Source organism: Equus quagga, chromosome 14 (genome assembly GCF_021613505.1).
Source record: "Equus quagga isolate Etosha38 chromosome 14, UCLA_HA_Equagga_1.0, whole genome shotgun sequence".
Lineage (NCBI taxonomy): Eukaryota > Metazoa > Chordata > Mammalia > Perissodactyla > Equidae > Equus > Equus quagga.
Window position 1 is genome coordinate 36397780 of NC_060280.1, and position 16948 is coordinate 36414727.

The following is a 16948-nucleotide window of genomic DNA, read 5'->3' on the forward strand; positions in this document are numbered from 1 at the left end:
AAAGTATCAGTCCATTGAACAATACATATAATTCCCAGGTGCAAGAGATTGGTCACTCTGAAATGTGCTAGAGAAATGCTAGAAATGCTGTATCAAGATCATGTCTCTATATGACTCACTTCTTTAAAATTAAATAGCTTTCAAAGATCAACACAGCAGGGTGGAGACTGCCACCATCTACAGCAACAGGGAAATTACATATCATCTCCTAATTCAATTCTCATCCATCCGTTATGCTAAGCAGCAAGCTACAGAAACATCTGACAGCATGAACAGCATACAGGTTTAATTATTTTCCCGATTTGCATTTATATCAGTAAACAAATTAGAAGGTATCAAAGTATGGCACTGAAGAAACAGTAACACATATTCAGCAGCATGTCTTCCATTTTGAGTCCTGTTTTAAAATTGGCTACGTAAAGGCATATACATCTCCATCTGAATTGGAGATTTGCAGCAACACATGCATATAAGGAAGGGAGAGAGTTTAGGAGGAAAGCAGGAGGAGACCAGGAAAGAGAGAGAGAAAAAGAAAAAGAAACAGGAAAGAATGTATGGTCATGAGTCTGAGAGTAACGTTACTACAAGAAGGAGGTGACAAACGACTACTCAACCTGCTTCCACAAGCAGAATTTTTCTAAGGTTATCATTGAAGATACAAAAATGGTTCGTGAGACTTTATCTGATGCTATTCTCACTTATCATACTAAAAACATCTACAAAAGCCTAAGCCTTGGTCTGTCCAAGATGGATAGTACCAGGAAGTAAAAGGTGCGACCTGCTACCAAGGACTGTGCTCTGCTTGAACTCTGCACTGCAGTCCATTAATCCACAGTATTTTGGTCAGATCTGGTCTGTTTCCTCACACTACTCATAATGTCTTAGAGCTAATCTTTTATATTGGAATATCATCAGACCATTGGGGTTTTTTCATTTTTCAAACTTTTTTGTTTACTTACAGGGCAGGAAAGATAAGAAAATAGAAGAAGGTGGTAGAGATTTAGAGGGGAACATAAAAGGAAAGTATTCTTTTTTCCAACACACCCACCCTAGAAAAGGTAGTAATGAGACTTTGAGAAAGAGTGCTGATTCATAGACGTCCCTTATTTTTTTTTTATTTCTATGTAATACATTTAAGGACATCAATGTACTAAAACGTTTGGTCTGTGATAGAGTGGAATCATTAGCACCAAAAGGAGTCATGGAGCTTGGATATATTATTAAAACAATGACTGTTACTGTTGGTGATGGGTAAAGGTTTCATTTCATTTTTACATCCCAAAGTTCTTGAAAGTGCCTGTGGACAAGAGAAATAACACTTTTGAAAATCTCCATGGGGTCGTCAATATGCACCACAGAGACAGGACTTGGCCTTCCCAGTTTTGGTTTGTCTGGTAGACAAGAAAACCAGGGCCCCCAGAAGCCCTAAAGAACAGCCCCTTCATGCACCCACTGACGTGCAGGAGGGAACCCTACAGTACATTTCCCCCTGGGCTGTGCTCAGGAATGCGCTTTTACTTGCTTTTTTAAAAAAACAAAAGCAACATGCTCTGCAGATCATGGAGCGCCTAGTGCAAATTTTCTCCTTGCTCCGACTCCAGACTGCAAAAGGGTGAAACCATTATATGTTCTGCTAATGCTGGCCTGTGGACAAGGCCCTTGGCCTGCCATGCTTTGTAAGCTCAGGAGCCCACAGGAGTCAGAAGGTCCAAGAGCGGGAACCACAGTCATAGCCACATCTCCCTAGCAATTCGTGGCCCATCAGGGCAGCTGCTGATTCCTTTTGTTTCTCTTTGCCTCAGCCTTTAGTTGAAATTACAACAAGTCAAATAGCTAATGCTTTTCCCTTCTCCTGGTAAGGGTGAGGATACATTGTTCACAAGTGTGTTCTGCCTGGCTTCACTGATGAGGCGGCACGCCAAGTCAAGGAAGAGTTTCTCCACGTTATCGGATTCCTTGGCTGAGGTCTCCAGATAATACATGTCCTGAGCTTCTGAGAATTCTTCAGCTCTCTGCTGGGAGACCTCTCTCCTTTCGGCCAGATCAATCTTGTTGCCTAAAACAGGAGTAAATCAAAGAAGGAATCATCATTTGACTTTTGGCAGGCTCAAAAGAATCAAAATTCAATTCCATATCTGAAGTCAAACCAGACAGATGGGCGAGTAAAGCAAAGCAAATGTGACTGTGATCACTGGAATGTTTATTTTTAAAATATTAGTGCCATTTGTAATGGCACAGAACTGGAAACAACCCAAATGTCCATCAGTGGGGGTGTTGGCTGAATAAACTATGGTGCATCTAAAGTTATTTGGAGTTATTTGCCACTGTAAAAAGCAATGAGGAATATCTCTCTATGCTGCCATGGAATGAGACACTAGGATATATTAAAGTGGAATAAAGCAAAGTAGAAAAAAGTGTATATAATACACTACTGTCCATCTACGAAAAAGGGATGAAGAAAATACACACGCACATTTTATTTGCTTATTTTTTCAATGGGAAAATAAACCAAAATCTTAACTTTAAAGATAATGCTTACCCATGAAAGGAACAAGGTTGGGGGATGGGCAGGAATAGAAACTAGACCTCTCTAAATATACTTCGTTTTATAGATGTGACTTCAGAATCTTATAAATGTTTTACATAATTATACAATTAATTAGAATTATACAATTAATACGAAATTAAATTTGAAAAGCAATTCCTAAAATTGAAAGCAAAATTAAACAAATGAGGCTGTTTATCATGAAGTAGCATAACCACACAGAGAGGAACTATTTTAAGTGAGTTTAAGATACAGCCATTTAACCAGGCATCGCCAGTGGTATACACCCTAAGGACAAAAAGAACTGAAGGAAAAAATCTTGACCCACTGCAGTGATCATCTTGTCAGTGGCAGTATTGGTACTGTTATTCCGAGGCTGCTATATGTGGATAAGGGGATAAAGCAAATGAGCAATTATGCTGGTGTCACTGGGACTGTGATTTTTGGCATGGGAAAAAGGAAATACAGATATAAGATTAATGAGGTGAAGCATAATTTCTTCAGTCCTGAATTATAAATGGAAATATCAGTGTGAATAATTCATGGTGTATTTTATCTTTAAAAGATTTTCTACGTCTCTTCTCCCAGAAACCTGACAAAGGCAATATGTCAACTGTGTTACTTGGCAACCTTGCTTATGGTAAAAGTGACCCCTGATTGATAAATTCCATCTGGCCTGAGAATTCTATGTATGAATTATAAATATCTAATGGAAAGCCATAACTTTGGGCTTCCCTGAGTGTGGCAATTCTTCACCTGAAGAGATCCTGAAAGTTAGGACTATGGAGTTGTTACAAGGGAAATTGGCTCCTATGGAGCATTGAGGCTTCTAGGCCAGGACAGATCCTGCACTTGCCTGAAGTGAGCCTTTTTCCGTCCCACTTGAACTGTCCGGGAGGTCCTGGACAGCTATGTGGATTGCTACGAGGACTACTTCCACTGAAGAGGAATGGCTGATGCTGACCTGTTCTTGAGCCACGTTTCCTGTCCTGTATCCTTCTACGTGAACATGATGCCAAGAGTGGCCTCTGGTAGTCTTGTGAGTCAAATGTTTAGTAGAGCCTAGTAAGACAATCCCTTGTGGACACTACAGAATTCACTGCACGCACACACACACTAGTTCTGTCCACTGAAAGGCCTAAAAGCAATGACCCATCCACTAGTAAGGAGGATTCCTATCACCTAGGTTATAGTCTCTAAATACAGCTTTCCATTAAAGAGAAACAGTGCTTCTTGAAGAAACGGCTAATTCCAGGTTTGAGATAGGAAATGCACAAGTGTGCCTGGAACACTTCCACCAGAAAGCAAGAACATTATCAAAGATTCCATGTCATGTCAAAAGGACTCAGGAGCCCATCTGAAGAAGCTCCACTGTGAAAGCTGGAATAATTGAAGCATCATAATAATAATTGCAAGGGACTGGAATACATCAAACATATTGAAATTTATAATGATATCCAAAATATAAACAAACTTTAATAGTTTTAGAAGACATTAGGGAACAAACTCATTACTTTGAAAAGTAGTAAATAAAAAAGAAAAAATCAGGCAATTTTTATTGACTGTCCTATGAGAACTATCTTTCAGAATGCCAATTATAAGGTATTTTTGCTAAAAAGAGAAACAAACAGGGGCTGGCCCCATGGCCGAGTGGTTAAGTTCGCGCGCTCCGCTGCAGGCGGCCCACTGTTTCGTTGGTTCGAATCCTGGGTGTGGTCATGGCACTGCTCATCAAACCACACTGAGGCAGCATCCCACATACCACAACTAGAAGGAGCCACAATGAAGAATATACAACTATGTACCGGGGGGTCTTTGGGGAGAAAAAAAAAAAAAAACAAAAACTGAATCTAACCAGCCTATAGATTTACCTACAAATCTGCAAGAAAAACAAGTGATAGAGAAATATGTCAAATGACACCACAGGAGTGAAATAACAAAATTCAGACTGGAAAACTCTATAGGACAAACAAATGCTTTAAACAAATAAATTCCAAGGGAGAAAAAATGGAGAGAGAACCTACAGATAAAAGGAGAATTAAAGGACATAAAAATCAATTACAACATAAGGATCTTATTTGGATCTTGATTTGAACAAAATTTTAAAAATGTATGAGTCAATCAAGGACAGTTTGAACATTGTCTAAATTTTTGATGCTATTAAAGAATTAATATTTTTTAGGTGTGAAAATGTCATTGTGGTTAGGTTCTTTTTTTAAAAGAAAGTATTATCTTTTAGAGATATACACTGAAATATTGAAAGATGAATTAATACGACATCTAGGATTTGCTTTAAAATAATCTGAAGGGGAGGGCAGACAATAGATGGGGAACAGATAAAACAAGATTGGCCATGAGTTGATAATTGTTGAAGCTGAGAGATGTGTACATAGGGGTTCATTATACTGTTTTCTCTACTTTTGCTTATGTTTGAAATTTTACATAATAAAAAGTTTAAAAAAAAACAAGCCAAGTGCCTCTTTCACACTGAAATGACTAATTATCTCCCCTCAAATCTTCATTCAGCTTTCTTACATAGAATCCCAGGGAGTCATGCTTTAACTCAAGTTCTCAAGGGCTTTCTGTGAAACAGAAAGAAAGCCCAAGTCCAGAGTGGGGGCTTCCAATGCTTCATGGCAAAGGTTCTCCAGTGTGCAAGAGGGTTTCCAGGACTGGGCATGGAGCACTAGCTCAGAGAGAGGCAAATACCTAATCCAGTGGCCAGAAGGAAAAGTCCAGCAATTTGTTACAAAGCAGCACATTACAGTTGAACAAACACAGGATTTGGAGTCAATGTTAGATGCTGTGCAACCTTCAGCAAAGAACTGCACCTCTCTCAATTTTGGTTTCCTCAACTGTAAATTAGGGATCATGACATATAAAGTTCCTTGTATGATTCCTGGCACACATATCCTAGCTATAATGCTTACCATAAAATGTTTACTTAGGGGCCGGCCTGCTGGCATAGTGGTTAAGTTCACATGCTTCACTTTGGAGGTCCACAGGTTCAGATCCCAGGCACAGACCTACACACGGCTCATCAAGCCATGCTTGGCAGGATCCCATATATAAAACAATAGAGGAAGACTGCCACAGATGTTAGCCTAGGGACAGTCTTCCTCAAGCAAAAAGAGAAAGAATGGCAATGGATGTTAGCTCAGGGCCAATCTTCCTCACACACAAAAAAGAAAGTTTACTTAGCTTACTGTTAACCATAATTTGTAACTTCACAAGGTTTCTGAGTTTTTCTACCCTAATTTCTAAAATTCAGGTCTTGCTAGAATATACATCAATTGTTCTTTCCTGGGGAGAGAACTTTTTTTTTTTTTTAAAGATTAGCACCTGGGCTAACATCTGTTACCAATCTTCTTTTTTTTTTTCCCTTCTTCTCCCTAAAGCCCCCCAGTACATAGTTGTATATTCCAGTTGTGAGTGCCTCTGGTTGTGCTACGTGGGATGCCACCTCAGCGTGGCTTGATGAGCAGTGCCATGTCTGCATCCAGGACCTAAACCGGTGAAACCCTGGGCCACTGAAGCGGAGTGCACGAACTTAACCACTCAGCCACGGGGCCAGCCCCTGGAAGAAAACATCTTAACAACAATATATTATTAACATTTTTCCATCACCACTAGAGGTGTTTTTAAGGATCTGGTCCATTTCATTGCAATTCCATTTTTAATGGGTGTATGTGTCACCATAGAAAATCATGAGTTGTTTTCTGCTTTTCCCTCTAACTAAACAGAGGTTCTACCCTCCTCTAAGATGAAACAAACTGCAGAATTGCCTTTAGTGCATTCTTTTTGAAAATCAGAATTTCTCAAATCAGCATAAATGTAAGAAGAGAAATAATAAACCAAAGTACATTTTTTAGGCAATAAGCAATTGCTTCAATAATGAATTCTGTATCAACCTAAGACATATATTTACTTCTAGACCAGCAGTGTCCGTGATCTCATAATTAGATTTTTAAAAATGTTTAGCAGCCCACATAACTTTCATGGCAGTCCATCTTCTTCCCTAGAGCCTGCACTGATAAAAAAATCAATCAGTGATATTTTCTCCTTTACTTTTCTAAACCATTACCATGGGATAGGACCTATTTCATTTTCTCTTCAGTTGCAAAAGAACTGAATATTGACTACATGAATTATATAGCTGTAGACTATATTCTTGGAAGGCACCAAGGCACAAGGCTTTGTGTGATTATAAATTCTCTGATGCCCATAAATCAATTTCCCTCCTCGTTAGTTCTTACTTACCCACTAGCACAGTGATGACCTTGTTGCTAGCATATTGTTCTATCTCCCGCAGCCACTCGGGAAGGCAACGGAAGGATTCCTCACAGGTTATGTCATAGGTGAGGATCAAGGCATTGGCGCTTCGGTAGTAACTCTGGGTAATGGACCGAAATCTCTCTTGACCTGCTGTGTCCCAGATCTGAAGCTGTAAAGGCGTAAGAGAAGCATCAGGTTGGAGAAGCAGAAAAGAAAGCAAGCATTGTCTTACTTTAGTTTAGAAATGGGAGCAAATAATTTCATGGTTATTTTTCTGCCCTAAAAATAAAGCACTTCAAGTTTTTTTAATTTGTTGATTGTGTCTCGTTTAGGAGAGGGGCTTGCTTTGCTTTTTGTTTTTTTCTTTGTTAGGTTATTTAAGAGTTTCCCCTTTATTCTTAAAAAACACACACACACACACAAAAACATACCAAATATTTATCATGTGCCAAGTTCTATTCTAAGCACTTTACATGTAATAACTCACTTAATCTTCATAACTCTATGAGGTAGGTACTATTACTATATCCACTAATCACTTGAGGAAACTGAGGCACAGAGAGATTAATTAACTTGTTCAGCATCTCACAGCCAGTATATCCCAGAGTCCATGCTCTTAACCACAATGTATTATAAAAGTCGGGATACATCGCAAGCTGTCATTTTGTGATTATTGGCATTTCAGTCAGCAACTGGAGAGGGAGAAAATCCATCTTCACTACCTTTTCCAGTTCAAAATTCAAACGACTATATTAAGGCACTATCTTTGTTAATGAAAATAGGAACAATACCACGCCAGACAGAGAAAATAATTTTCTTCCACTACTTTTAAACCCTGTGACCTTGGGCAAGTCACTTAATCTCTTTGGGCTTCAATGGTTTCTTTACAAAAAATGATTAATACTATGAAACCTGCTGAAAGTTCACATTTTCTGAAGTCATCTACCAGTTCTAAGACCTAATAACTGATGGTTCTAATAACAACGAAGGCAGAACACTTCTCGCTTCTCCCTGAATTTCCCCGCACAGAGCAGAAGCCAACAGGAAGAGAACTGTTCTCCAGAGAGACCGCTGTGTGGAACGAATCAGAAGGACTGAGAAATAACATCAACAATAGTAATAATCTTCCCTTCTAACTGCATAAATTTGACATGTCACAAGGTGCATTCACCCCCACTAAAGGAACATCGTTTCCTCAGGGAAGGTCTTCTGGAACCTTCAGACTCGGGCAGGTTCCCCATCCTCTACCCCCCACATATTCTCTCCTGCAACCCACCCTGTAATTGTCCCTCACAGCGCCTGATGTCCTTGAATTATTTATTTATTTGTACTAATTTGTTTAATAGCTGTCTTCCTCACTAAACTGAAAGTTTCATGAGGGAGGAAGTTGGGGTTCATTTTACTCACAGGTGTATCCTGGGCACCAAGTAGAGTGTCTGGCAAAAAGTAAATATTCAAATATTTATTGATGGTGTCATTTAACCCCTTTAACATCCCAGTCGGGGAGGCAAGTTTACGCCCCCTGCTTCATTAACAGGCAACCCCATCTCCTCACTGGCCGCTCATGAAGCTGGGACCCAGACTCCAGGCCTTTCTTATTGCCAGTTGAGGACTCATTCCAGGCCATCATGCTGCCTTTGCCCCGGAAACTGATTTAAATATACACCTGCATCCAAAGAGGATGAGGCAGTTGGTGTCACCCTCTGCTCATACCAGTTTAGCTGAGACTGATGAGTGACCGGCAGTCCCTGCCACCAACAGCGGCACACAGGCTCTCCTTTGATTTGAAGCTGCAGCTGCTCTTCGATGATGCACATGAAAGTCTGTGCATGCTGAAGGCCACCATACAGATGTTAGGGCTTCTGCTGGGACAAAAGCTATTTCTCTGCTCTGCCTCAAACCTAGGGACACGGTTCCCCTCTGCCAAGATGTGCCTTAGAATAACAGACTATTGTCTGAATGCCACACTGAGCTTGTAAAAACACTTGTGGTTGGAGTGAATACTGTCAATCATTAGAAACCAGCATGTTCTCATGACTGGCACATCCTGAGAACAGCTTTGAGAATGAAAATCACTGAAATATTTTCTAGAATAGTGATTGTATGGCCTTGCCAAGATGTGTGCTGCTTTCTCATAGGAGGCTGCCTGTTTCTAGCTTTATAGTTGATTCTTGAGGATATCTGTATTCCACTGCCCTTATCATTCAATCTGGTTTCGTCATTCTTTCTGCATTTCCTTTGCTCCTTTTCAGCATTTACAGGTCATTAATATACGCGGAGTGTTGTGCTAAGCACAAGGAGGATACAAAGATGAATAAAACACGACCCCTGATCTCAAAGAGCTCACAGTCTATAGGGAGGGCAGACACAGTTAACTAACCATAAGAAAATACAAGATATCCTACTAAAGAGGCACCAGCAGGAGAAAGAGTCTCCTAGTGTTAGTCTCTTGCCAGTCACTATGTTCTCAATACCACAGCCATGGTCTTTCTTACCCTCTCACCTCCAGCACACACTACTCTGTTCATCTACTCTCTTCTTTGCACCACTACTCACACCTCTATTGCCATACCATCATAATAACCTACTGCAATCACTGGTTTACTAGTGTGTCTCCTTGCTAGACAGTTCTTTGAGGTAAGGGCTGTCTGTTATTTAACCCTATACCACCAGTGCCTTCCTAACACAGTACCTGGGTACGTGGTGGACACATTTGAATGACAGCTAACCGAATGAACAAAAGATATGGAATCACAAAGGAAGAATTAATTCTATGCGATGATTAGTAGGGTATTAAAGAAGGTTTCATAGATAAAATGTTTGAGCCAGATGATAGCAAGTTCCTTGGGAGCAAAGACGTTTTACCTAACACAGTACTTGGCACAAAGCATCTACTATAACAGAGGATGGACGAATAAATGGATGGAGGAATGGTCAAATGAGCAAATATATGTGCATACTTTTAAGACTTTCTTATCTATGCAATACATACCAGATTCGAGAGAAATCCAGCAAATCTTCTATTTCTAATATGATTAGTCTCCTAAGGTTAAAATGTAGTTTGAGCTTAGAGTTTTGCTTATTACTCATTAATTTATGATTGACTAAAAAAAAAAAAAATCAATGGATACAAGAAAATTCTATATATGTTTTAATTCTATTTTCTGCCCGTCATAATACAGACCACTTTAAGAGAGGGGTCTCTTCCTCAACTTTGCCTTTACTGACCTGGCACTAAGCCTTAATAGCTACTAACGTCTTACTAATACCTTTGATCCCCTGCCTTCAATCCTGGAGCCATCCTAGAAACCCTCCAGGAAAGAGGAGGCTGAGGGGGGTGATGAGAAGTCAGGAGAGAGATCCAGGTTCTAGTCCTGCCCTGACACTTGCGTGGCAGGTGATCCTGTACAAACCACCAGCGGATTCTCTTTTCCATTGACTCTATGGGGCTCTGAGAAAGCCTGCAAACTGCTAGCAAGAAGACTTCAACGTCACCAAGAAGAGGCATTCACCAAATGTTAAAGAATGAGGACAACAATAAGACAACTGTTTCCTTGGTGAAGCCTGAGCAGCTCTGCTCTCTTCTACTGAAGGACTGAGAAGTTGCTCCTCATGTGTCCAAGTGTTAATGAGGCCCTTGGATTAATGTGGTTGAAGAGGGTCACTTTGTGTCTTGAATCTACATATATGGCTAGAAAGAACCACAGGTGAATTAATTAGGACTGGATTTAGGAGATTAGCAACCCTCACTTCTTATAGATTAAGATCTAGAGGCCTAAAGCCACGACGGGGACAGGAGCTGTACCAACACAAGAGGAGGAAGACAGAAACCGTGCTCTCAGAGAGCCTGTGCTCTCGTGGTGGAGTCAGATGTTATTTAAAAAAAAAATGGATTTTAGCTGAGTGTAATAAGCACTTAAAAATGAGGTTATGGTTCACAGAAAATGGAATAAATATAATACCTACACCCAGGGATTCAGGAAAGAAAAACGAGCCAGTTCTTTCACAGTGGCCACCATTTCTTATCCACATCTATTCATTCCCAGTGCCTAGCACACGGTAGGCACTAATATTTCTGGTCAAAGGAATGAACTCCCACACATACATGTATATAAATGAGAAACTCAAACATTTGGAAGTAAAATGCCTGAACCAGTATTTATCTTTACTCCACTCCTCGGGATGACAGTCACTTCCGCTCTGCTGGAACAATAGAAAGCTACCAGTGGCTCTTCCCACCAACACCTCTTGGGGCCACACTCCTGTGTCCTTCCCATCCCCGCATCCTAGCTCCTTCTCCCCACCCCAATGCACTACTTTTCTGAGCTTTTCAGTTGGCATTTACGTGAATTTTACACTCTGCTTTTGTTTTCCAGGGCCCCCAGCTCTCCATCACCATCATTTTGGGTGTAGATGTGTCTACAGTAAGGAATCACTTTGAGGAGTCAGGGCTGGAAGAGACACTGGGAGAGCTTCTGCCCCCACTCAGGAGCCTCGTCCTAAACACTTCTCTGTGGGCCTATGAAATGCCGCAAAAGCACCTGGAGCTCCTCTGCCCTTGCCAAGGCATTCGAAGGCAGGAGCACACGTACACATGGGAGAAGGGTACAAATGACGTGGACTCAAACTTGGGATGCTTAGGTTGGAATCTAGCTGGAACCCTGATACCACAGTTTTCACTGTGCTGCTAATGCCAGGGTCATCGCTTCTTTCCATGGGCCTCAGCTCTGAATGATCTGAGAGTGGAATTTCACAAACTCTGAGGGGCAGGTAGACCACAGTGCCAAAGATCAGTCTCTCTACCCTCCTTCCACATGATTCAGTCTCACTTCACATTTCTTCCCATCACCTTCTTCCTTTCCTTGCTCCAAGGGGACAGGCCTATTGTGCCTTCATTCCTCTCTTCTCTCACGGCAGAGGAGACCCAGGGAGGCAGCGGGTGCCCTGACTCAGTAAACTGGTTCAGATCCTGCCTACCTCCCTAACTGTTTAGCCATGGACAAATAAGTCACTCAACCTCTCTGAAACCTATAAAATGAAGACAATTTACCACTTACCTCACAGGGTTCACAGTAAGGATTAAGTTAAATATGACAGCACATGTAAAAGCACCTAGCAGAGGGACTGCCACATATTAGGCCCTGGATAAAAACTACCTCCCTTCACCTGTTGTTGGACATACCATAGTTCTTACAGGTACCAAACCATCCAGAGGCCACAAAGGGGAAGAGAGAGATCATGGATCCCTCCTGGGCCCCTCATTTAGTATTTCTCTCTTCCTAGGGATAGGGGTAGGGTGGGAGAGACAGGATGACTCTAGTAAATGATTCATACAACTGAATGACCCACAACGAACAGAGGAATCAGGAGGCTCTCTCCTGGGGCTGCTGTTCAGAAGAGGTAGCACTGCTTATTGGCCCAACTCAGGTGATCCCAAAAAGAAATTTCTTCCTTTTTTTCCATCACCTCTGATGGGACAGGAGACAGGACCAACTTGCCTGAGCCCTTCTCTCTCTGTCTTCCCATCTGTAAACACATCATCCACAACCTCTTCCTGCCCCCATAAAGGAAAGAGAAGAATTCTGTTTGGAAATAAGCTGCCAGGGCCGAGTATATCATTTTCAATAAGGGTTTCAATGAGGAGATTAAATAAATGTTAGGAAAATACTACTTCTTCTCACACAGCACAGTGAGAGCCTTACTGAACACTTTGCATCTTACCTTCACTTTTTCACCATTAATCTCCACTGTCTTAATCATAAAATCAACTCCAATTGTGGCTCCTTGACCTGGGGGGAAAAGACCCTACAGAAGAAATAATGGAAAATAACAATTAAGCCAATCTTTCAATTAAATGACATTCTCCTCCCTGTCTCCCATCAGTACCCATTGCCAGCCCCTTCTTTTGGCTGAGTTAACTAGGAGAAAAGAGAACTCTGTTTAGTGTCCTAGGAGCCCTGTTTAACTTAACTTTGCACGTATGTTTTGAGGGGAGGAGAGAGAGGCGATGAAGGGGAGAGAGAAATGCTTGAAAGAAGAAGAAAGAAAGGGAAAGGGGGAGAAAGACAGAGAAGGTGAAGGGAGAGAACTGGGAAAGGGCAGGGGGATCTGATTTCAAAGAATGAAACAGAAAAATCAGACACAAAGATACAACCGAGGAGCAGAAAGCCACGGGGATGAGATCAAGACTGTGAGAATGAGGGCAAAACAGAGAGGCGCTGTAAAAGAGGCAAAATCAAGGAAGATTAAAACTGGTTATCAGTCTAGGGCATAGACAGCGACGGGGTGGACAGCCAATATGAAAAACAAGCACTCAGTACGAGAAGTATGAATGAGACAGCGAAGCTTTTGAATTTCCCTCTGCCCTGAGGGTGACAACTATTTTCCTCAGTGCAATGGTACCATACATACATAATTACATGAGATCAGGGTCAATGACACTGGGAAAATAATCAAGGAAAATAAAATCACTCCGGGAGAAAATATAGTAGAAATAGCGCTAAATCAGGAGGCAGTAGCCTTAGGATCTCTGTGTGACCTCAGGCAAACCAGTTCCCCTCTCTGGGCTCAAATTCAATAAATTTGAGGCTGACGCATTTCAAAACAAAAACCCAGCTTTACCTCAAACCGAAAGCTGAACTAGAAAGATAAGATTTTAGCAAAATTACATGTATAATGTAACTTACTGTTACATAATATTTCCTGTAAGCTTAGGGAGGGATTTGGAGGTAGTAGTTCTATCAAGAACGAACTCCTCACCTCGTTTCTCTTTCCACTTCACTTATATTCCAGAATTTCCAGAAATTAAAGTAAAAGGGACTCTATTAGCTCTAGCAGCTAAGACTGGGGCATCTTTAATTAAGTCCATTCCCTAGCAAGAGAGTTCTCTTTAATTAAAATTTGAACTTAAAAGACTGAGCTTCAAACCAACAAAAATGTTCCAGTGCATGTCTGCAAAAGATGTAAATATAAACATTCATAACTTTACTTACAAATATTGAATCAATTTTCTTCTATTTTGGTTTGGCTCAAACACAAGGCTGCCAAGCTTGAAGTTTATAGCTCCAGCTGTTTCACAGTCTAACAAATGCCAAAAAATAAAACAAATTCTCCCCAATGTCTCCCGCATCATTTTGTTCCCCAACTCCTTAGGCCTCAAGAACAGCTGAATCCAATTCATTTTAACTGTCTATTAAATAACAAACAAACATAATCTTGTCTATGAAATATGAACTTTGGGGGCAGTTGAGGGACTGGGAGGGGTAAAAAGTAGACAAAAGAGAACAATAAGAGGTGGTGTGCTTATTGGTAAAAATCAGTGTTCAAAAACAAGCACTTTTACCTCTAATAACAAGGTTTCTTTTAAAAGAGAAAAGCCAGATTTCTATGGTCTCAGAGCTTAGAACATGCAGAAGATAAAAATGATCAGGCTGAAAACCAAGAGACCTAGGTTCTAATGCTAGCCTTGCCACTAACATGACACAAGAGGCTAACAAGTCATTTCATCCCTCACATCTGAGTTTTTCATGTGTGAAAGGAGAGGAGTGGGCAGAATAAGCTCTAAGGGATCTTTCAGTAATAAAACAAGGTCAAGGGCAACTTTTGACACAGGGACTGAAAACGTCTCTACATCTCTGCAGTCTTGTCCTCCTGCCAAAAGCAGAAAAGATGACTAACGTAAAGTGGAAGTAAAACCAGTTGGAGTTTCCAACATAACGCCATGGCGGTTGACTGAGCCCAGATGCCTGTTAGCTTGCTACTTTTGATTTCAACCAGGCCAAGGCTTAGTAAAAAGCACGTGCTCATTATCACAGGAAAAACCTTGGCATTTCCAAAGGTGCCCGTGCCCTGAAGCTGTTTGTGTTATCCAATCTGCCTCTCCCGTTTTCCACAGAACCACAGACTGGCAGAGCTCGAAGGGGCCTTGGAGATCACCAGGCCCCTCATGTGCAGCAGGGCAGGGAGCCCCTCCCTCATCACAGGATCAGCCTCGGGCAGAGCCAGGACTAGGACCTGTGTCTCGGCTCTCGGGCCAGTGTTCTTTCCATGGCACCAGGTTGCCCTACGCCTTAGAGAGAGGAGCTACTCTCAACTTTCCCAACTGGCACCTTATGAAAATGCATGATAATCCTGAAAAGGATGCCATTCATATTCTTCCAGGAAAACACAAAAGAAAAGTCAATCTCAGAATGATTTCCTACCCATTTCTATATAAAAACAGGTATATAATCGCTGGCAATAATTCTCAAAAGGGTAGCTCCAAAGAGAAATTGTTCTTAGATCATGCAAATTTCATTCCCATTTAACAGATCTAGAAAAATCAGCACATGTGGTTCTAAACCAAAATGATTCATTCCGTTTTCTGGGAGGACAGGAGAAGGCATACACAGGGAGTTCGACTGGTTTAATTTGTATTTGAGTTTTAAAAAAATTAATAGGTATAATTTGATGTCCAGATTCATTGATTTCTACCTTTGGATTCCTATTAACTAATAATCTATTTCTTACTTAATAATGTATTTTTGATACTACACACTGAAAGCAAAACTACTTGCCCTTTTCATTAAAGGAAGCAACAAGAAGAATGGTGGGGGGGTGATCCACACAGCCAAACTCCCTCGAGAAGGTTTAAAAAACTCTAGGCTGCAAAGCTGGAGCACTTTCAAAGGGCATGTTAAGAACTAGCAGCCAAGAGCCTAGCACTGGGACCCCTCACCCTTCCTATTAGGTTCCCCTAACCCCGCAGGCCAGACTGAGAAACCCAACCCTGGCCTTGTGAGTTCTCTTACCTGAGTGAATCGTCGGACTAGGCACGTCTTCCCCACACCAGCATTGCCAATTAAAACAATTTTAAACAGGAAATCATAATCTTCCATACTCATTTACACAGCTGCAAGGCAAACACAGGCAAGTGTGAGAGGGGCCTGGTCAGACTTGCCCACGGAGCTCACGCTGCACCAGCCCCGTCTCCTGGGAACAACGGGTCTGACTCATTTGAAGAGCAATTTAATGCTCCCCTCTGGTGACCCTGCCCGTGAAAGAGGAACACAGGTGTTTGGTCGCAGACAGAATTTATGCCTTCTCAGTTACGTCACGCCACAGAGAGTAAATGACAGAGATGTCCTTTCACCTGGTAACCTTTATTCTTCCAAGTAGTCAGGTCACAGGTCGCTCCTGTGATAAGATCTGTGTTCTTTTAGCATGGACAGGAGATTACAATCTATGTGCAGACAAGCTGGAAGGGCAGGGAAGCAGAGACAAAAGGGAGCCCTTCCAAAGTTTAAAGCAGATTACGTAATGACTGTGTATGCCTCTAGGAAGGAGGCCTAGGGACTGGGAGACTGCATGACTGGGAAGGGCCCTCTCAGTCTCCTGCAGGCCCTGGGGACCTTGAGGTCTTACCAGTGGGAGTTATCGCCATCTTTTCCTTCTACCAGCACCCCGTTCCTATGGACCTCCTGTCAGCCAAGCTGATGCTGCAGAGCCTCCCAGAGTGCCTGTCTTCTCACTCCTATGAGCTGTGGTATATCCTCTGCCTGGGATGCCCTCCCTCCCACCCTATCTGCGGCATGAAGTCAATCCTTGAAGGTTCAATGCAACCATTTCTTTCTCTCTGAATTTTTCGCTGATCTTCCCTATTTTTAAATAAAGTTAAATACTTTCATCATTTCTTTGTCCTAAAACTTCACTTGCTGTGTATAATTATTTGTTCCAATGTCTGCCTCATCCTTGAAGGAAGGGATTACGTCTTTCAGCTCTCTTCTCCTAGCCCATGAGACAGATTTACACCTAGTAAATCTCTACAGAATTAAAGAATTAACGGACATATTGCTTAAGTGTAGGCCTTAGTTTCTCCAACTTGTGCTAAAAAGAATACTACATGTTCATTTACTTCAGAGGACTCTTGTGAAGATTTAAAAAAAAAATCTTGGGGCTGGCTGGATGGCATAGTGGTTAAGTTCGTGTACTCCACTTCGGTATCCTGAGGTTCGTGGGTTCAGATTTTGGGCACAGACCTACACCACTCATCAAGCCACACTGTGGCAGTGACCCACATACAAATAAATAGAAGAAGATTGGCACAGATGTTAGCTCAGAGCCAATATTCCTTACCAAAAAAAAACTATA

At 41.5% G+C, this 16948-nt stretch overlaps 1 protein-coding gene across 4 annotated transcripts in view; it reads right to left on the minus strand.

The window, feature by feature from the left end:
- Window positions 1-261: 261 nt before the first annotated feature.
- Window positions 262-16948, minus strand: part of RAB30 (RAB30, member RAS oncogene family) — a 121049-nt gene continuing 104362 nt past the window's right edge. For all 4 annotated transcript variants that reach the window (XM_046638603.1, XM_046638601.1, XM_046638602.1 and 1 more), the window contains 4 exons: window positions 15610-15710; window positions 12542-12625; window positions 6806-6989; window positions 262-2056 (listed from right to left, as the gene is read on the minus strand). In XM_046638603.1, the coding sequence (XP_046494559.1) occupies window positions 1806-2056; window positions 6806-6989; window positions 12542-12625; window positions 15610-15702 (612 nt within the window). In that variant the 5' untranslated portion in view covers window positions 15703-15710 and the 3' untranslated portion in view covers window positions 262-1805. The remainder of the gene's footprint in view (window positions 2057-6805; window positions 6990-12541; window positions 12626-15609; window positions 15711-16948) is intronic.